The 20,904-nt window shown below is 58.3% G+C and overlaps 1 protein-coding gene across 2 annotated transcripts in view; it reads left to right on the forward strand.

Annotated features, from left to right (window-relative positions):
• LOC132814171 (semaphorin-6D-like) overlaps positions 1-20,318 on the forward strand; it is a 164,191-nt gene extending 143,873 nt beyond the window's left edge. The window contains exons 8-17 of one of the 2 annotated variants that reach the window (XM_060823404.1): positions 1,553-1,641; positions 2,522-2,739; positions 3,727-3,858; positions 8,559-8,714; positions 10,344-10,517; positions 11,633-11,770; positions 12,414-12,491; positions 13,057-13,115; positions 16,826-16,870; positions 17,371-20,318. In XM_060823404.1, the coding sequence (XP_060679387.1) occupies positions 1,553-1,641; positions 2,522-2,739; positions 3,727-3,858; positions 8,559-8,714; positions 10,344-10,517; positions 11,633-11,770; positions 12,414-12,491; positions 13,057-13,115; positions 16,826-16,870; positions 17,371-18,446 (2,165 nt within the window). In that variant the 3' untranslated portion in view covers positions 18,447-20,318. The remainder of the gene's footprint in view (positions 1-1,552; positions 1,642-2,521; positions 2,740-3,726; positions 3,859-8,558; positions 8,715-10,343; positions 10,518-11,632; positions 11,771-12,413; positions 12,492-13,056; positions 13,116-16,825; positions 16,871-17,370) is intronic. The other variant, XM_060823405.1, reaches the window with a different exon arrangement.
• Positions 20,319-20,904: the final 586 nt, after the last annotated feature.

The raw sequence follows: 20,904 nt of genomic DNA on the forward strand, positions 1-20,904 counted from the left end.
TATAATTGTGTTCAGTTCTGGCGTTAATGTTGTGTTCAGTTTTGGTGTTAATATTGTGTTCAGTTCTAGTCATTAATATTGTGTTCAGCTCTGGGATTAATATTATGTTCAGTTCTGGTGTTAATATTGTGTTCAGATCTGATCGCTTCGTTATAGGTAAGATGTGGATTCCTTAGAGAGGGTGCAGAGGAGATGTACCAGAATGCTGCCTGGTGTGGAGGGCGTGTCATGTGAAGGAAGTTTGAGAGAGCGAGGGCTTCTCTTACTGGAGGCCTAATGTTATGATGAATGAGGAAGGTTTTTGGGAGATGTCAGAAGTCAGTTTTTCTCAGAGAGTGGGTGTACGTGGAGTGGTAGTGGAGTCGGGTACGTTCTGGACATTTAAGCGATTTTTGGATGAGCACTTGGGTCGTTGTCTTATGAAGGGAATGTAGGTCAGTTTGATCTGAGAGCAGGATAAAGGGTTAGCACAACATCGAGGGTGGAAAGGCCTGTCCTGTACTATTCTCTATTGGCCATTCTCCAGCCCACTGGGATCTCTCCCACGACTGGGAATGAGACCAGGTTTCTGAGTCAAGGCTTGCGCAAGGCCTCCCTCGGCATTCTGGGATTGATCCCTGGCCTGGTCCAGCCGTAAGCCTTTCGAAAACAGCCAACTCTCCATTGACGGGCCCCAGGGTGTTATCGCACCCCTCCCCAGAGTCACCACCCACCCTCCCCGTCACTGTCGTGCGGACCGATGGGGAATATTCGACACCCCCAACCCGGTCCAACACAAAATACACTCCTCAGACCGCGAGCAGATCCGCCCCATTCTTAGCGACCCCCTTCCTCCGCGCCATCTCAGGACGAAACTCCCGGTGTTCCTCCTGAATCCCATTTTCCGAATGCGTTCCCTCGCCCCGTGCCCCCTTCCCGGGTTTAAGATCGATGGGAATGGGAGCTGAAGAGGGCTAGCACAGAGCTAACTCCAAATGGGGGAAGGAGTCGCAACATGGATGGTCCCCTCACCCTGTCAGACACTCCCAGGGACAGGGACAGCACGGGGTTAGATACAGAGTAAAGCTCCCTCTACACTGTCCCCCCCCCATCCCAGGGACAGGGACCGCACAGGGTTAGATACAGAGTAAAGCTCCCTCTACACTATCCACCCCCATCCCAGGGACAGGGACAGCACGGGGTTCGATACAGAGTAAAGCTCACTCTACACTGTCCACCCCATCCCAGGGACAGGGACCGCACGGGGTTAGATACAGAGTAAAGCTCCCTCTACACTGTCCACCCCCATCCCAGGGACAGGGACAGCACGGGGTTAGATACAGAGTAAAGCTCCCTCTACACTGTCCCCACCCATCCCAGGGACAGGGACAGCACAGGGTTAGATACAGAGTAAAGCTCCCTCTACACTTCCCCCCATCCCAGGGACAGAGACAGTATGGGGTTAGATCCAGAGTAAAGCTCCCTCCATACTGACAGGCAGCTCTGTGGAGGGAGGTACCTGTGTGTTGAAAATGCTTGTTTAATGGGATCTTCCTGTGTATTTTTTTCACAGAGCCTCATTTCGTGCACACCATCGAATACGGGCCCTATGTATATTTTTTCTTCCGAGAGATAGCTATAGAGTACACCGCCCTGGGGAAGGTCAGTATGGAGATAGGGAGGGGGTGTAGGGGGCTGGAGGGGTGACAGGGATAGGGAGGGGGTGCCAGAGATAGGGAGGGGGTGTAGGGGCTGGAGGGGGTGACAGAAATAGGGAGGGGGTGTAGGGGGCTGGAGGGGGTGAAAGAGATAGGGAGGGAGTGTAGGGGCTGGAGGGGGTGACAGAGATAGGGAGGGGGTGTACAGGCTAGAGGGGGTGACAGAGATAGGGAGGGGGGTGTAGGGGGCTGGAGGAGTGACAGAGATAGGGAGGGGGTGTAGGGGATTGGAGGGGGTGACAGAGATAGGGAGGGGGTGTAGGGGATTGGAGGGGGTGACAGAGATAGGGAGGGGGTGTACGGGCTGGAGGGGGTGACAGAGATAGGGAGGGGGTGTAGGGACTGGAGGGGGTGACAGAAATAGGGAGGGGGTGTAGGGGGCTGGAGGGGGTGAAAGAGATAGGGAGGGAGTGTAGGGGCTGGAGGGGGTGACAGAGATAGGGAGGGGGTGTACGGGCTAGAGGGGTGACAGAGATAGGGAGGGGGGTGTAGGGGGCTGGAGGAGTGACAGAGATAGAGAGGGGGTGTAGGGGCTGGAGGGGGTGAAAGAGATAGGGAGGGGGTGTAGGGGCTGGAGGGGGAGACAGAGATAGGGAGGGGGTGTGGGGGCTGGAGGAGTGACAGAGATAGGGAGGGGGTGTAGGGGCTGGAGGAGTGACAGAGATAGGGAGGGGGTGTAGGGGCTGGAGGGGGTGACAGAGATAGGGAGGGGGTGTAGTTGGTTGGAGGGGGTGACAGAGATAGGGAGGGGGTGTGGAGGGGTAAATGCCGTGTGTGTGGGGTGTGGGGTATTAACGTGTTTGTGCCTGTCCCTCCCTGTCCAGGTGGTCTTCTCCAGAGTAGGCCGAGTGTGTAAGAATGACCGAGGGGGGTCTCCGAGAGTCCTGGAGAAATACTGGACCAGCTTCCTCAAGGCCCGCCTCAACTGCTCCATCTCCGGCCAATCATACTTCTACTTCGACGTCCTCCAGTCCCTGAGCAACGTCGTTACCATCAACGGGCGTCCCACTGTCATTGGCGTTTTCACCACCCAGAGCAACAGGTACCAAACACGCAACACCCGCTCCCCACATCCTCCCCTTCCCCCATAACCCCCACCCCCTCCCCAACCCCCTCCCTCTCCCCATAACCCCCACAACCCCTCCGCACCCCCTCCCCCACAACCCCCACCCCCTCCCCACCCCCCCTCCCCACAACCCCCACAACCCCTCCGCACCCCCTCCCCCACAACCCCCACCCACCCCCACAACCCCACTCTCTCACCCAGTACTGTCCCTGGGATAGGGAGACAGTGTAGAGGGAGCTTTACTCTGTATCTAACCCCGTGCTGTCTCTGTCCCAGTGATGGGGGAGACAGTGTAGAGGGAGCTTTACTCTGTATCTAACCCCGCGCTGTCCCTGGGATGGGGGGACAGTGTAGAGGGAGCTTTACTCTGTATCTAACCCCGTGCTGTCCTTGTCCCTGGAATGGCGGGACAGTGTAGAGGGAGCTTTACTCTGTATCTAACCCCGTGCTGTCTCTGTCCCAGTGATGGGGGAGACAGTGTAGAGGGAGCTTTACTCTGTATCTAACCCCGTGCTGTCCCTGGGATGGGGGTACAGTGTAGAGGGAGCTTTACTCCGTATCTAACCCCCGTGCTGTCCCTGTCCCTGGGATGGGGGGGACAGTGTAGAGAGAGCTTTACTTTGTATCTAACCCCGTGCTGTCCCTGGGATGGAGGTACAGTGTAGAGGGAGCTTTACTCTGTATCTAACCCCATGCTGTCCCTGTCCCTGGGATGGTGGGGGACAGTGTAGAGGGAGCTTTACTCTGTATCTAACCCCGTGCTGTCCCTGTCCCTGGGATGGGGGGGACAGTGTAGAGGGAGCTTTACTCTGTATCTAACCCCGTGCTGTCCCAGTCCCTGGAATTGGCAGGGTGGGGTGGATGGGGGGCAGTGTAGAGGGAGCTTTCCCAGGTCCTGCGTTGGGGAGTTGGACCTGTTTTGTCTCTGCCGTGTTGACTCTCGGTGGTATTCCCGTTTGGCAGTATCCCGGGATCTGCTGTCTGTGGGTTCCACATGGAGGACATTGATCGCGTCTTCGATGGTGCCTTCAAGGAGCAGAGATCGACCGACTCCGGCTGGACCCCCGTCCCTGACGAGAGAGTGCCCACCCCCAGGTACTGTGCCCGCCTGATACTTGCCAACGCTCCCCCCCATCCCCCCTTACCTTTCCTCCTTCGTCCCCCCACCCCACCTTCAGGAACCAAGGGCCATCACCATCTCAACTCAATCCCCAACCCCACCCATCCATTGTGTGTTCCCCTGGCTTAGCATCAGCCATGTTCTGGAATATTCCGTCAACACGAGAGCAGCGAACGCCTCCCGGGGCTCTCTCAGTGAAGTCTCTCAAGCTAGACCAGGGCCCAAGGCCTGTCCTTCAAATCTAGACCAGGTTCTGATGTCTGTCCCTCAAATCTAGTCCAGGGCCCAAGGCCTGTCTCTCATACCCAGACCAGGCCCCAAGGTCTGTCCTTCAAATCTATACCAGGCTCTGATGTCTGTCTCTCAAACTCAGTCCAGGGCCCAAGGCCTGTCTCTCATACCCAGACCAGGCCCCAAGTTCTGTCCTTCAAATCTAGACCAGGTTCTGATGTCTGTCTCTCAAACTCAGTCCAGGGCCCAAGGCCTGTCTCTCATACCCAGACCAGGCCCAAGGCCTGTCCTTCAAATCTAGACCAGGTTCTGATGTCTGTCCCTCAAACTCAGTCCAGGGCCCAAGGCATGTCTCTAATACCTAGTCCAGGGCCCAAGGCCTATCCTTCAAATCTAGACCAGGTTCGGATGTCTGTCCCTCAAACTCAGTCCAGGGCCCAAGGCCTGTCTCTCATACCCAGACCAGGCCCAAGGCCTATCCTTCAAATCCAGACCAGGTTCTGATGTTTGTCTCTCAAACCCAGTCCAGGGCCCAAGGCCTGTCTCTCAAACCCAGACCAGGGCCCAAGGTCTGACTCTTAAACCCAGACCAGATTCTGATTTCTGTCCCTCAAACCCAGTCCAGGGCCCAAAGCCTGTCTCTCATACCCAGACTAGGCCCCAAGTTCTGTCCTTCAAATCTAGACCAGGTTCTGATATCTGTCCCTCAAACCTAGTCCAGGGCCCAAGGCCTGTCTCTCATACCCAGACCAGGCCCCAAGTTCTGTCCTTCAAATCTAGACCAGGTTCTGATGTCTGTCCCTCAAGCCCAGACCAGGCCCTAAGGCCTGTCCTTCAAATCCAGACCAGGTTCTGATTTCTGTCCCTCAAACCCAGTCCAGGGCCCAAAGCCTGTCTCTCATACCCAGACCAGGGCCCAAGGTCTGTCTCTCAAACCCAGACCAGGTTCTGATGTCTGTCCCTCAAGCCCAGACCAGGCCCTAAGGCCTGTCCTTCAAATCCAGACCAGGTTCTGATTTCTGTCCCTCAAACCCAGTCCAGGGCCCAAAGCCTGTCTCTCATACCCAGACTAGGCCCCAAGTCCTGTCCTTCAAATCTAGACCAGACTCTGATGTCTGTCTCTCAAACCTAGTCCAGGGCCCAAGGCCTGTCTCTCATACCCAGACCAGGCCCCAAGGCCTGTCCTTCAAATCTAGACCAGGTTCTGATGTCTGTCCCTCAAACCCAGTCCAGGGCCCAAGGCCTGTCTCTAATACCCAGTCCAGGGCCCAAGGCCTATCCTTCAAATCTAGACCAGGTTCTGATGTCTGTCCCTCAAGCCCAGACCAGGCCCCAAGGCCTGTCCTTCAAATCCAGACCAGGTTCTGATGTTTGTCTCTCAAACCCAGTCCAGGGCCCAAGGCCTGTCTCTCAAACCCAGACCAGGGCCCAAGGTCTGTCTCTCAAACCCAGACCAGGTTCTGATGTCTGTCCCTCAAGCCCAGACCAGGCCCTAAGGCCTGTCCTTCAAATCCAGATCCGGTTCTGATTTCTGTCCCTCAAACCCAGTCCAGGGCCCAAAGCCTGTCTCTCATACCCAGACCAGGGCCCAAGGTCTGTCTCTCAAACCCAGACCAGGTTCTGATGTCTGTCCCTCAAGCCCAGACCAGGCCCTAAGGCCTGTCCTTCAAATCCAGACCAGGTTCTGATTTCTGTCCCTCAAACCCAGTCCAGGGCCCAAAGCCTGTCTCTCATACCCAGACTAGGCCCCAAGTCCTGTCCTTCAAATCTAGACCAGACTCTGATGTCTGTCTCTCAAACTCAGTCCAGGGCCCAAGGCCTGTCTCTCATACCCAGACCAGGCCCCAAGGCCTGTCCTTCAAATCTAGACCAGGTTCTGATGTCTGTCCCTCAAACCCAGTCCAGGGCCCAAGGCCTGTCTCTAATACCCAGTCCAGGGCCCAAGGCCTATCCTTCAAATCTAGACCAGGTTCTGATGTCTGTCCCTCAAGCCCAGACCAGGCCCCAAGGCCTGTCCTTCAAATCCAGACCAGGTTCTGATGTCTGTCCCTCAAGCCCAGACCAGGCCCCAAGGCTTGATTTCAAATCCAGACCAGGTTCTGATGTCTGTCCCTCAAACCCAGTCCAGGGCCCAAGGCCTGTCTCTCACCAGAACAGGGCCCAAGGTCTGACTCTTAAACCCAGACCAGGTTCTGATGTCTGTCCCTCAAGCCCAGACCAGGCCCCAAGGCCTGTCCTGCAAATCCAGACCAGGTTCTGATGTTTGTCTCTCAAACCCAGTCCAGAGCCCAAGGCCTGTCTCTCAAACCCAGAACAGGGCCCTAGGTCTGTCTCTCAAACCCAGACCAGGTTCTGATGTCTGTCCCTCAAGCCCAGGCCAGGCCCTAAGGCCTGTCCTTCAAATCCAGACCAGGTTCTGATTTCTGTCCCTCAAACCCAGTCCAGGGCCCAAAGCCTGTCTCTCATACCCAGACTAGGCCCCAAGGCCTGTCCTTCAAATCTAGACCAGGTTCTGATGTCTGTCCCTCAAACCTAGTCCAGGGCCCAAGGCCTGTCTCTCATACCCAGACCAGGCCCCAAGTTCTGTCCTTCAAATCTAGACCAGGTTCTGATGTCTGTCCCTCAAACCTAGTCCAGGGTCCAAGGCCTGTCTCTCACACCCAGACCAGGCCCCAAGTTCTGTCCTTCAAATCTAGACCAGGTTCTGATGTCTGTCCCTCAAACCCAGTCCAGGGCCCAAGGCCTGTCTCTAATACCCAGTCCAGGGCCCAAGGCCTATCCTTCAAATCTAGACCAGGTTCTGATGTCTGTCCCTCAAGCCCAGACCAGGCCCCAAGGCCTGTCCTTCAAATCCAGACCAGGTTCTGATGTCTGTCCCTCAAGCCCAGACCAGGCCTCAAGGCCTGATTTCAAATCCAGACCAGGTTCTGATGTCTGTCCCTCGAACCCAGTCCAGGGCCCAAGGCCTGTCTCTCAAACCCAGAACAGGGCCCAAGGTCTGTCTCTCAAACCCAGACCAGGTTCTGATGTCTGTCCGTCAAGCCCAGACCAGGCCCTACGGCCTGTCCTTCAAATCCAGACCAGGTTCTGATTTCTGTCCCTCAAACCCAGTCCAGGGCCCAAAGCCTGTCTCTCATACCCAGACTAGGCCCCAAGGCCTGTCCTTCAAATCTAGACCAGGTTCTGATGTCTGTCCCTCAAGCCCAGACCAGGCCTCAAGGCCTGATTTCAAACCCAGACCAGGTTCTGATGTCTGTCCCTCAAGCCCAGACCAGGCCCCAAGGCCTGTCCTTCAAATCCAGACCAGGTTCTGATGTCTGTCCCTCAAACCCAGTCCAGGGCCCAAGGCCTGTCTCTCATACCCAGACCAGGGCCCAAGGTCTGTCTCTCAAACCCAGACCCGGTTCTGATGTCTGTCCCTCAAGCCCAGACCAGGCCCCAAGGCCTGTCCTTCAAATCCAGACCAGGTTCTGATGTTTGTCTCTCAAACCCAGTCCAGGGCCCAAAGCCTGTCTCTCATACCCAGACTAGGCCCCAAGTCCTGTCCTTCAAATCTAGACCAGGTTCTGATGTCTGTCCCTCAAACCCAGACCAGGGCCCAAGGTCTGTCTCTCAAACCCAGACCAGGTTCTGATGTCTGTCCCTCAAGCCCAGTCCAGGGCCCAAGGCCTGTCTCTCAAACGCAGAACAGGGCCCAAGGTCTGTCTCTCAAACCCAGACCAGGGCCCGAGGCCTGTTCATCAAACCTAAACCAAGGCCCTAGGCCTGTCTCTCACATCCAGACCAAGGCCCAAGGTCCGACCCTCAAATCTATACAAGGGCCTGAGGCCTATGTTTGAGCTTTTGCCCGAAACGTTGAGTCTCTTGCTCTTCGGATGCCGCCTGACCTGCTGTGCTTTTCCAGCACCCACTCTAATCTTGACTCTGACCTCTAGCATCTGCAGTACTCACTTTCATCTAAGGCCCAGACCAAGGCCAGGTACCGAGGCCTGTCCCTCAAGCCAAGACCTGTGGCCTAGTTCGTGTCTCCGAGCAACAAACCACAATCAGCTGTAGAAGGCTCACTGGACTCGAAACGTTAACTCCCTCTCTCTCCATGCGGATTTCTTTAGTGTATTCTATTAAAATAATAATCGTTATTTTTAGGACTGAGTTTGGGGGAGTGTGAGGTGGGTGGTATTAGGGGAACGCGAACGGGACCTGAAAGTGACCCAGCGTTGCCAAGGCCGGCTCAGTTTAGGCTCTCGGGCCTAGTGAAAGCAGACAACATTCGAAAGGGCTGGGCGGGTAGGCCGGACGGTTGGCGTTCGAAGTGGGTGGACGTTGGTGGGTAGGCCGCAAAGCCAATTTCCCACCCTCCCTCCTCATCCGTTCCGCCTCAGGGTCTGAGAATTGACACACCCTCTCTCATCTCTCTCTCTCTCTCTCCGTACGAAATGTTCAGGCCCGGGGTTTGCGCAGGGCACGGAGGGGCCCAATCTTACAAAAGCAGCAACGACATCCCCGACGAGAGCCTGTCCTTTATTAAATCGCACCCCCTCATGGACGCGGCGCCGCCGCCCGTTGCTGAGAGACCGTGGCTCGTCCGGAGCGTGGGAAGGTGAGCGCGTCGCGTTGGGAAGGGTCGTGTGTGTCGGGTGGGTGGCGCACGATGCGTGGGTGCAGCCAACAGCGAGAATGGCGGGAAAATGGCCGCCAGCCCCTCCCCCCCCCCCGACGACGCTCCCCCTCCCCGGGATGCTTGACCTCTGTCCGGTCCATCTGTGGGGGAGGGGCGGTTAGGGAGGGGTTTGACACGTTTTTTGGGTGGGGGAGTGGTGGGCAAGGGTTGGGGTTGGGGGATTGGGTGAGGATGGGAGGGTAGATCCTGGGGAGGTGCGAAGGCAGGAGGGGGGAACGGGATGAATGGGCCTCGTTCCTGGATGGTGCGGGTGGGCGACGGGGGAGTGAGGGGTAACTTTGGAACAGAGGGAGTGATGGTGAGACTGGGGGGAAGTTGGGGCTGGGGAGGGTGGGGTCAAAGGCAGCTGCGCCTGTTCCCCACACTCCCCCCCCCCCCCCACCCACCCACAGGGGCCAATGAGTGATTGAGCGTTGGCCATTTTGAAAGTGGACCCTGTGGGCGGGCGATGGGGCGTCCGAACCAAACGCCGGTTTCAGGGAGATGCCTCACGGGTATTAACCACCACTCCCCCCCCCACCCTTTGGGTTTGCTTCCCCACCCCCACCCTCCCCTTCCCCACCCCCTCCCTCCCCCTCCCCGCCCCCTCCCTTCTCACCTTCTCTCCTCGCCTATCCCACTCACTTTGGCCTTCTCTCTGCTCTTTCGCTCTCTCTCTCTCTACCCCCCCCACCCCCTTCACTCTCTCCCCCTCTTTCTCTCCCCCACCTTCTCTCTCCCTCTTCCCCTCTCCTTCACCCCCTCCCTTCCCTTCACTCCACCCTCTCTCTTCTCTCCCCCATCTCCCTTGCTCTCTCTTCCTCCTCTCTCTCCTTCGTTCTCTCCTCTCCCTCCCCCTTCACCCTCTCTCTACCCTCTCCCCTCTCCATCTCTCTCTCTCTCTCTCTCTCATGCTCTCTCCCTCCCCCTCTCCCTTCCCTCTCCCCCCCTCTCCCAATTCATCTCCCCCTCCCCTTCTCAATTCCCTCTCCCCCTCCCTCTCTATCTCTCCCACCTCGTCTTCCCCCTCCCTTGCCTCTTCCCCCTCCCTCTCTCCCCCACCTCGTTTCCCCATCCCCCTCTCTCTTACCCCTCCCCCTCGCTCTTTCGCTCTCTTCCCCCTCCCTCTCTCTCCCACCTCATCTCCCCCTCCCCACTCCCTTCCCTCTCCCCCTCCCTCTGTCCTCCCCCCATCTCTCCCACCTCATCGCCCCTCCCCCTTCCTTCTCCCCTCCCTCTTTCTCTCTCCTCCCCCTCCCTCTCTCCCACCTCATCTCCCCTCCCCCTCACCCTTCCCTCTTCTCCCCCACCTCATCTACCCCTCCCCCTCTCTCCCTCCTCATCTACCCCTCCCCCTCACTCTTCCCTCTCCCCTCCCTCTCTCTCCCACCTCATCTCCCCCTCTCCCTCCCTTTCCCCCCTCTCTCCTCCCCCCTCCCTCTCTCTCCCACCTCATCTCCACTTCTCCACTCCCTTCCCTCTCCCCCTCCCTCTCTCTCCTCCCCCCCCCCCTACCCCTCCCCCTCTCTCTCGCCTCCCCCTCTCTCTCTCTCTGTCTCCCCCCCCCAGATCCCGACTGACTGCCATTGCGGTGGATCCCTCGGCCGGTCCCCATGGTAACCACACGGTCCTGTTCGTGGGCGCCGACGATGGCGTCCTGTTGAAGGTGTTGGCCCAGACTAGGCCCGGAGCCTCAATAGAGGGCCTCCTGCTCGAGAGGATGGACGTGTACCCGCGGGGCAGGTCAGTGCGGCAACTCCCCCTCCAAAACCCTAGCCCCCTCGACACCCCCTCCGGCCTCAGAAAGGGGCGCTGGGTTGGTAATGGTGGGTTTGGGGGGAGTTGGGGATGGAGGGGTGAGGTTGGTGGTGACAAAGGAAGGGGTGGGATGGGGAGAGGGAGGGGGCAAGAGTGGAGGGGAGGGGAGGTGGGGGGATGGCGTTGGAGGGGAAGGAGTGGTGGTAGGAGGGAAGGGGCATTGATGGAGGGGGTGGTTGGGCGGTTTTGGAGGGGAGGGGGAAGGGAGGAGCGAGGTCATGGAGGTGAACGGGGGGGATGCCGTGAGGTTGGAAACAAAGAGGGGGCAGTAGTTGAGGAGCGTGTGTAGGGCTGGCGAGGAGCAGAGGAGGGGTAGGGGCAAAAGTGGAAGGATGGGGAGAGGGAGAGGGTATAGGAGTGGAGGAGTGGGAGTGTAGGGGGCAGTAGCAGAGGGAAGGGGGTGCGTTGAGGGTGTGGGGGTGCAGGAGGGAGAGTGTAGGGGACATCAGTGGAGGGAAGGGGGTGGGTTGAGGGAGTGGGGGTGGAGGAGGGGAGTGTAGGGGACAGGAGTGGAGGGAAGGGGGTGAGTTGAGGGAGTGGGGGTGGAGGAGGGGGGTGAAGGGGGCTGTAGTGGCGGGAAGGGGGTGAGTTGAGGGAATGGGGTAGAGGAGGGGGGTGTAGGGGCAGTAGTGGAGGGAAGGGGGTGAGTTGAGGGAGTGGGGGTGGAGGAGTGGATTGTGGGTGAGGGTCTGGTGGTTGAGGGGAGATCAATAGGAATGGAGGATGGGCGGAGGGATGGTATGGGGTAGGAGGGATGTAATAGTGGAGGGGATTGAGGAGGGAGCCCCCACCCACGTTGGAAATTGCAGTTGAGGGGGGAGGGGGGTGAGGTAATAGGATATGACAAAATGGCGGATGTCCATTGGCTCTATGGGCCGGCAGCGTGGGTGGGCCGAACTGCCTCCTCTGGGAGGGTGAGGGGAGGGCAAGTCGATACATGGTTGGCATCGCCTGTTGGCACCACCCTTAACCCCCCCCCCCCCGGGAAAGAAAAACCCTCCGACGACTGACCCTCGCACTGCTCCCCCTCCCCCCCGAAGGTGTGGCGCCAAGGCAGACGACAGGAGGATTCTGGGATTGGAGTTGGACAAGGACCACCATTCCGTCTTCGTGGCGTTCCCAGGATGCGTGGCCCAAGTGCCCCTCAGCCGCTGCGAGGGCTACGGCAAGTGCAAACGGTGAGGGCCTCAACTACTTCCAGGCCGGGTTCGGACCCCCTCTCCCCATCCCCAATTTATTGACCCTCGGTTAGCTCCCCTCCCCCACCAACCGCCATTGTTGGAACAGAATTGGGCCACTTGGATCTTCCGGCGTTCTCCGCCACTCTGCTGCGGCCTACGGGATCTCGTTCTCCCTCAGCCTCCCCAACTCCATCTTGAAGCATAGGCCTCCCTCTAAGGCTGGGGCGAGGGGCCTTCCACACCCCTCCCCCAGAAGAAATTCCAACTCGTCTTGGCAAACAACCCCCCCCCCCACCTTCCCCCCAAAGTGGGGTCACCCCTTCGTTGCACCCTTGGCTTCCCAGTCTCTCCCATGAGGCCTTCTCTCTGGGCCGCCCCCTCCGTTTCCTGTAACCCATGATGCCCGGGTTTTGTTTGGCACGCTAATCCCAGACCCCACCCTCCTCCCCCTCCTGGGTACCGGACACAACGGCCGACAGCTGGCGTTTACCCTGAGGGTGCCCCGTCAACCGTTGCCGCGGCCGCACAATGCCAAGCCTAGCCTGCGCCCCACTCCCCACAAGCGCGGTTCTAGAATGTTCCCCCACCACCCCCCCCCTTACCCAGACGCTAAGTGCTCCGTGATCCATCTCCCTTTCAGGATGTGCATCAGCTCGCGGGATCCGTACTGCGGTTGGCTCAGGTCGGGTCGTTGTGTCACCCTCCACCCTGGTACCAGGTCAGTCTCCCTCGGCGACGGTTCGCCGCCCACCCGTTACCGCAGAGGGGTCGGCCATTTTGCGGCAGGAGACGTTGGGGGGGGGGGAAATGTAACCGTCTCGGGCTCCGTGTGGGTGCTTGCCGCAACGTGTTTCCTGACCCTCTTTCTGGGTCATCCGTTACGCGGAGGGGGCCTTGCCAGGCATTTGTTGCAGCCACCTTGTGTGGGGGGAAGGGGGGAGTCGGCCATTTTGGTCAGGCTACACCTTGGCCACACGGTGTCAGTCACTGTCTGCTATCGGGCGTTCCCTCAGTGCTCCACAGGCAGGGCAGCCATTTTGTGAAGGGCGAAGCCTATAGCTGTGTGGGTCAACCATTTTGACCAGCCGTGTCGGCCATTTTGTTGCTGTTGGGGGCGATTGGGCGGAGGTGGTTGTATATTTTGGGGCGCGCCGCAGTTAGAGGGTGGCAATTAAAGGCCTCATGGTGTGTCTTGGGCCGCCATGAAGTGTCAATAGCGGGGTCAATAATGGGTTCGATAACGGGGTCGGTAATGGGGTTAATCGTGGTGTCTGTTTTCCCAGGGGTGGATACCAACAGGATGTGGAGAATGGCAAGATCCAACACCTGGAACGGTGCGAGGGTCAGTATCTCTACACACACACACACACACACACACACACACACACACACACACCGACACACACATACACACACAGACACACACACAGACACACACATACACACACACACACACCGACACACACATACACACACAGACACACACACAGACACACACATACACACACAGACACACACACAGACACACACACACACCGACACACACTCACACACACACACACACCGACACACACACACACACACACACACACACCGACACACACACACCGACACACACACACACACACTGACACACACACACACACACACACCCACACACACCGACACACACACACACACACACCGACACACACACACACACACACACACCGACACACACTCACACACACACCGACACACACACACTCACACACACACAGACACACACACACCCCCACACACACCCCGACACACGCACACACCGACACACACACACACCGACACACACACACACACACAGACACACACACCGACACACACCGACACACACACACACTGACACACACACACACACACCGACACACACACACACAGACACACACACACACAGACACACACACACACTCACTCACACAGACACACACACAGACACAGACACACACACACACACACACACACACACAGACACAAACACACACTGACCATACACCGACCACACACACATGGGCATATCCGTATACGACATTCAGGGGACATATAGAGGACCTATAAAGGCCATATAGAGGATATACATAGAGGATATCTAAGGGAAGGTAGAGGATATACTTAGCGGGTATTTAGGAGGCATATGGAAGATATATGTAGAGGATATATAGAGGACTTATAGGGAACATATGGGGACATACGTAGGTGATATGTAGGGGACGTATAGAGGATATATGTCAAAGAGTGTGGCACAGGAAAAGCCCAGCTGGTCAGGTACATATAGAGGATATATGTGGAGAATATATAGGCAACATGTAGAAGATATATGTAGAGGATATAAATGAGACATATAAGGGACATACATGGAGGATATATAAGGGACATAAAGAGGATATACATAGTGCATATATCGGAGGCATACAGGGGACCCGTGTAGAGGATATACAGCATAGGATATATGTCAAGGACTGAAAATGTGTTGCTGGAAAAGCGCAGCAGGTCAGGCAGCATCCAAGGAACAGGAAATTCGACGTTTCGGGCCAGAGCCCTGCATCAGGAATGAGGAGAGGGTGCCAGGCAGGCTCAGATAAAAGGGAGGGAGGAGGGACTTGGGGGAGGGGCGATGGAGGTGGGATAGGTGGAAGGAGGTCAAGGTGAGGGTGATAGGCCGGAGTGGGGTGGGGGCGGAGAGGTCAGGAAGAGGATTGCAGGTTAGGAGGGCGGTGCTGAGTTGAGGGAACCGACTGAGACAAGGTGGGGGGAGGGGAAATGAGGAAACTGGAGAAATCTGAGTTCATCCCTTGTGGCTGGAGGGTTCCCAGGCGGAAGATGAGGCGCTCTTCCTCCAGCCGTCGTGTTGTTATGGTCTGGCGATGGAGGAGTCCAAGGACCTGCATGTCCTCGGTGGAGTGGGAGGGAGAGTTAAAGTGTTGAGCCATGGGGTGGTTGGGTTGGTTGGTCCGGGCGTCCCTGAGGTGTTCCCTGAAGCGTTCTGCAAGTAAGCGGCCCGTCTCCCCAATATAGAGGAGGCCACATCGGGTGCAGCGGATGCAATAGATGATGTGTGTGGAGGTACAGGTGAACTTGTGGCGGATATGGAAGGATCCCTTGGGGCCTTGGAGGGAAGTGAGGGAGGAGGTGTGGGCGCAAGTTTTACATTTCCTGCGGTTGCAGGGGAAGGTGCCGGGGGTGGAGGTTGGGTTGGTGGGGGGTGTGGACCTGACGAGGGAGTCACGAAGGGAGTGGTCTTTGCGGATATGCGGTATAGGGGACATATGGGGGATATACACAGAAGATACACAGTATAGGGGATATATAGGGGATATATGTAGAGGATATACAGTATAGGGGACATTGGGGATAGACATAGAGGCTATGCAGTATAGGGGCTGTGTAGGGGATATATGTTGAGGATATACAATATAGGGGACATACATTGAGGATATGCAGTATAAGGGATTTATAGGGGATATATGTCAAACATATACAGTACAGGGAATATATAGGGGACATACGTACAGGATACACAGTATCAGGGACATATAGGGGATATATGTTGAGGATATGTAGTTTTGTGACATATATGGGATATATAGAGAGGATATACAGTATAGGGGTTGTATACAGACATACGTAGAAGATACACAGTATGGGAACGTATAGGGGATATACGTCAAGAATCTAGTGGTGGTGGTTCTCCTGAGTGAGGCTTCACTGGGAACAGGCCAGGGAGCTGCTGGGTAACAGAGAAACACTCCCCTCCTCCCTCCCTCCCTCTCTCTCTCTCTCTCTCTCTCTCTGTCTCTGTCTCTCTCTCTCTGTCTCTCTCTGTCTCTCTCTCTCTGTCTCTCTCTCTGTCTCTGTCTCTCTCTCTCTGTCTCTCTCTGTCTCTCTCTCTCCCACTGTCTATTTCTCTCCCTCTCTCACCCTTTCCCTACCTTGCTCTCTCTCGTGTTCTCTCTCTCCGTCTTGCTCTCTCCCACTTTCCACTCTCTCTCTCCCTCTGTCTGTCTGTCTCTCTCTCTCTCTTCCTCTCTATCGCTCCTTCTCATCTCTCTCTCTCTCCCTCCCTCCCTCTCTCTTTCCCCACCTCTCTCTCTCTCTACCCCCTCCTTGTGTGTGTGTGTCTCTCTCTCTCTGTCTCCCCCTCTGTCTCTCCCTCTCTCTCTCCCCTTCCCCCTCTCTCTTTCTCCCTCTCTGTCCCTCTCTCTCTCTGTTGCTCTCTCTCTCCCCCCTTCCCTCCCCCCCTCTCTCTCTCTCCCTCTCCCCCTTTCCTCCCCCCTCTCTCCCTCACACACTCTCTCTCTCTCTCTCCCCACCTCTCTGTGTCGCCCACACACTCTCTCCCCTTCCCTCTCCCTATCTCTGTCTCTCTTTTCCCCCTGTCTCTGTCTCTCCCTCCCTATCTTCCCACCCTCTCTCTCTCTCTCTCTCTCTCCCTCTCTCTCACTTTCTGACTCTCTCTCCCTCCCTCTCTCTATCTCTCTTTCTCTCTCTCTCTCCCTCTGTCTCCCTCTTTCTCTGTCTCCCACTCTCTCTCTCTCTCTCTCTTGCTGTCTCTCTCTCTGTGCCAATCGAGGGGGGTGGGGGGGCTGCTTTGTCCCTGGACAGTATCGAGCTTCTCGAGTGTTGTCGGAGCTGTCTCCCCCCCCCCGCCCTCTGTCCAGGGGCAAGTGAGGAGTATTCCCTCACCTTCCTGACTCAGGCCTCATCGATGGTGGGACAGGCTTTGGGGAGGAGGGAGGAGGGAGTCAGGAGGGGGGGTTACTCGCTGCAGGATTCCCGGCCCCTGACCCCGCTCCTGAGTAGGTCTGGTTGAGTTGGAGGCCAAGGATGGAGGATTGGGATTGGTTTTGTTGGCGGGATCCAGGGGTTAAGTGTGAGGGGTCATCCTGTCAGGGTCGGTGCAAGGACAGGGTCAGGCTGTGGGGTCAACAGGAAGGAGGGACTGGACTCTTTCACCTCACACCCTTTCTCACGCTCTCTCTCTCTCTCTCTCTCTTTTCTGCACTCTCTTCATCCGTGTAGACCCAACTCCCTCCATCAGGAATAGTTTCCAAGATCCATCCAATGGTGAGTTTCTGAGGGATCGGGTTGAGGGGGGAGAATGGGGGCTCACTCCCACAGGGAGAGAGGGGAGAATGGGGGACTCACTCCCACAGGGAGAGAGGGGAGAATGGGGACTCACTCCCACAGGGAGTGGGGGGAGAATGGGGGCTCACTCCCACAGGGAGAGAGGGGAGAATGGGGGACTCACTCCCACAGGGAGAGAGGGGAGAATGGGGGACTCACTCCCACAGGGAGTGGGGGGAGAATGGGGGCTCACTCCCACAGGGAGTGGGGGAGAATGGGGGCTCACTCCCACAGGGAGTGGGGGGAGAATGGGGGCTCACTCCCACAGGGAGAGAGGGGAGAATGGGGGACTCACTCCCACAGGGAGTGGGGGGAGAATGGGGGCTCACTCCCACAGGGAGTGGGGGGAGAATGGGGGACTTGCTCCCATGGGGAGTGGGGGGGAGAGGGGCTTGGATATGTGTAATTTTCTCTCCTCCCTTTGCCCTTCGCCCTCCCAGGCGTGAGGAAGGAGCCCACTTCGAACTCCCAGGGCACCGTCCACCTGAACTTCCTGATCGCCTGCACCGTCTCGGCCTTCGCCCTGGGGGCGCTCCTGTCGGGCCTGGCTTTCTCCTGGTACTGCGGCCGGTGGGGCCAGGGGCCAGGCAAGGCCCCCGAGGGAGCAGGGGTGACGGGCACCGTCTCCCTGCCCAGCTTGGCCAAGCTGCTGGAGGCCCAATTGGCGGAGGGCCGAGGCCTGGACACCTCAGCGCGGCCCCACCCCTACGCCGGCCTCTTGGCGCCGCCCGTGCCCGAGCCGGGAGCCCTGCCCACCCCGGACGCCACCCCCGAGCTGCCTCCCAAGAGCCACAGGCCTTTCCGCGGCCGCTGGGTGCAAGCGGCAGCCAACCCGGCCCCTTCCTACCCGGGCGGCCCCCAGCCCTTCCGCGTCCCCAGCGCCGTGGTGCTGCCCAACAACGCCCTGGGCCGCAACCGGACGCCGCCCAGCCCCTCGGAGGGCGGCGGCGGCGAAGAGAAGGCCAAGGCCTGGGGCCTGGAGCCCGCGGAAGCCCCCCAGAAGGCCGTCGACATCGGCGCCCTGGATGAGCTGCTGCGCCGCCTCCAGGAGATGAACGCCCACTCCCGGGCGGCGCTCTCCCGCCCCCACCCGCCCCCCCGCGGGCGCCCCCTGCCCCCCGCCCCCCCCCGGGGGCCCGCGGCCTACCTCAGCTCAGCCACCCTGCCCCGCCCCTCGGTCCCGCCGGGCCTGGGGCCTACCCAGCGCCACTCGCTGTCCACCACCTTCCCCAAGGCCAGCCCCCCGGCACCTGGGCTGGCCAAGCACCACAGCTTCGGCCATCGCTCCCGGGCCAAGCCTAGCACCGCCACGCCCCCGGGCGGCGACGACGACGACGACGACGACGACCAGGCCTCGCCCTCCAGGCATGCCCCACCCCCACGCAGGGGGTGCCAGCCGGGTGACACCTTGCCCCGGCGCCAGAGGGGGTCAGGGGGCGAGTTCCGGCCCGTGACCCCCCCAACCCGGGCCCAGTCGCCCTCGGGGGGTTCGTCGTCCTCCTCCTCCGACCAGTAAGGGGGCAGGCGTGCCCGCGGCCCGGTCTCTGCCTCCATCTCTCTCTGACCCCTCCTCCGCTCGGGGGGGGGGGGGTGAAAGGTCATAGGTTCACCCTCCCTCCCAAACTCCGCCAACCCCAATCACGACCTCCCCCCACTCACCCATACAACCCCCCCCCCCTTCCCCCACCACAATCCCAGACGGGATGGGGGGGGGGTCGGGGCCCAATTGCCCGGGAGAGTTGGCGAGGTGGCCCGGGGCGACGACCTCGAGGAGGGGGAAGGGCAAGGAGGAGGAGGGGGTGGGGAAGATGTTGGCTGAAGGGCCTCATTTTGCCCTCGCCCTCACCCTCGAAAAGGAACCGCACAACCCCCTTCCGCGCCCCCCCCCCCCCCCCACCTCACTGACAAATCGGGAGACGGGAGCGAGCCGTCAAAGAGAGAGAGAGAGAGAGAAGGAACATGGCGGCCAAACGGACCTTCCGGAAGGTTCTTCTGCTGTCCTCGGAGTTGGAGGCCATCGCTCTCATCAGCTAAAGAGAGAGAGAGAGCGAGAGACAAAGATGAACTTTATTCTTCACAATGAAGAGGACATTCAAGACAAACAAAACAGAAAAAAAAGGGGAAACATTTTCTCCTCGTGCCTTAATTCTGCGCCCATCTTTCTTTTCGCGCGGAGTCCGCCCAGAGCTGGGGATAGAGTTGGTTGTGGCGGGAAGGCTGGGTGGGGGGGGGAGGCCGTGGCGTGGACATTGGCATCAAATCACCCTCCAACCTCCTCCCATTTCGCTGTCAGTCCTCATTCAGCCACCTCCCGGAAAGGCTGACACGCCTGGAGTAGGCCGCACTTGGCCAACTAGGCCCCAAACAGAGCCTGCGGCGCTTTCCTGCAGCACAGGCCTCCCATTCGGGACAGAGAAGGAGAGAGAGAGAGAGAGAGAGAGAGAGACCCCACTCGATTAAATCCCCTCCGCCCCTGCGATTCTTTCAGGTTTAAGGGTCCGAAAGGAATCAGGGTTTCCGAAAACAGAGGCCTGCCCACAAGGGATTCACTCGCCCCCCTCCCACCACCACCACCACCATTTTAAATAACTCAATTTTCCTTTCTCGAAAGGAAATGGGTGGAATCAGATTTGATGTGAAGGGAGGACAATGATATTATCGCCGGACGGTCAATCTAGACACTCAGGAATGCCTGACGTTCGAAACCAGTCACGGCAACGGTGGAAATTAAATTCAGCCAAGAATCTGGGGTTAAGAGTCTGATGACGACCATGAATCCATTTTTGGAAAAGCCCCGCTCGTTGACTGATGTCCTGTAATGCCATCCTTACCTGGTCAGGCCTACATGTGACCCCAGACCCACAGCGATGGGGGTCAACTCTTAACTTGCGCCCCACCCACTCTGGGTGACGAGGGATGGGCCATAAGTGTAGGCCTGGCCAGAAACATTCCACCCCACACCCCCCGCCCAACGTGACCCGTGAATAAATTCAAAGATGAAAAGGCTTTAGGTGTTTTTAAGCTCAGATTCGGCCTAATTCAGTTGGGGAGAGGGTTTTGACTCCCTCGCCCTGCTTTTTGTTCCCCCTCCGGGACCCTCCCCCTCTGCCCTCCACTGGGTGTGGGGGGGGGGGGGGGGGAAGGAGGGCAGCCGATAGGAAAGTGGCCAAGAAGCCTTCTGGACTAGGCCGCACACAAGAGAGAGACGGTCTGGCAAGGGAGGGGAGAGGGTTTGGAGGGGGAGGGGAGGACGAGGAGGGGGCACAGTGTGATCCCAGCATGAGGGGCAGGAGAGCGCTGGGCGCGTGAACTTTACCCTCAACTTCCCTCCTCCTGTGCTAAGGCACTGACCTGTGGAAATGTTAACTTATTAAAAATGTGAAACGGCTGTCGAGTCCGGTGAGTGGAGGAGTGTGATTCTTGGCTTCGGACCCAGCGAGCGAGCATCTGCTCGGACCCGGGAGGGCCTCCCATTGCGGTTCAAAGGCGAGGGCCGTGGCAGCCATCTTCCCAACGGTCAAAGGAAAATCCCCATTGCTCGCCACAAAATGGCCGCCAATCCCTACATTGCCCACAGAGGGATCGCTTTCTTCACCGTGGACCCAGAACACGAACGGAATCACCCCCACCACCCAGCACTGTCCCTGGGATGGGGGGGACAGTGTAGAGGGAGCTTTACTCTGTACCTAACCCCGTGCTGTCCCTGTCCCTGGGATGGGGGGACAGTGTAGAGGAAGCCTTACTCTGTATCTAACCCCATGCTGTCCCTGGGATGGGGGGGACAGTGTAGAGGGAGCCTTACTCTGTACCTAACCCCGTGCTGTCCCTGTCCCTGGGATGGGGGGGACAGTGTAGAGGAAGCTTTACTCTGTACCTAACCCTGTGCTGTCCCTGTCCCTGGGATGGGGGGACAGTGTAGAGGGAGCCTTACTCTGTATCTAACCCCGTGCTGTCCCTGTCCCTGGGATGGGGGA

This window comes from Hemiscyllium ocellatum, unplaced genomic scaffold, assembly GCF_020745735.1.
Source record: "Hemiscyllium ocellatum isolate sHemOce1 unplaced genomic scaffold, sHemOce1.pat.X.cur. scaffold_714_pat_ctg1, whole genome shotgun sequence".
Lineage (NCBI taxonomy): Eukaryota > Metazoa > Chordata > Chondrichthyes > Orectolobiformes > Hemiscylliidae > Hemiscyllium > Hemiscyllium ocellatum.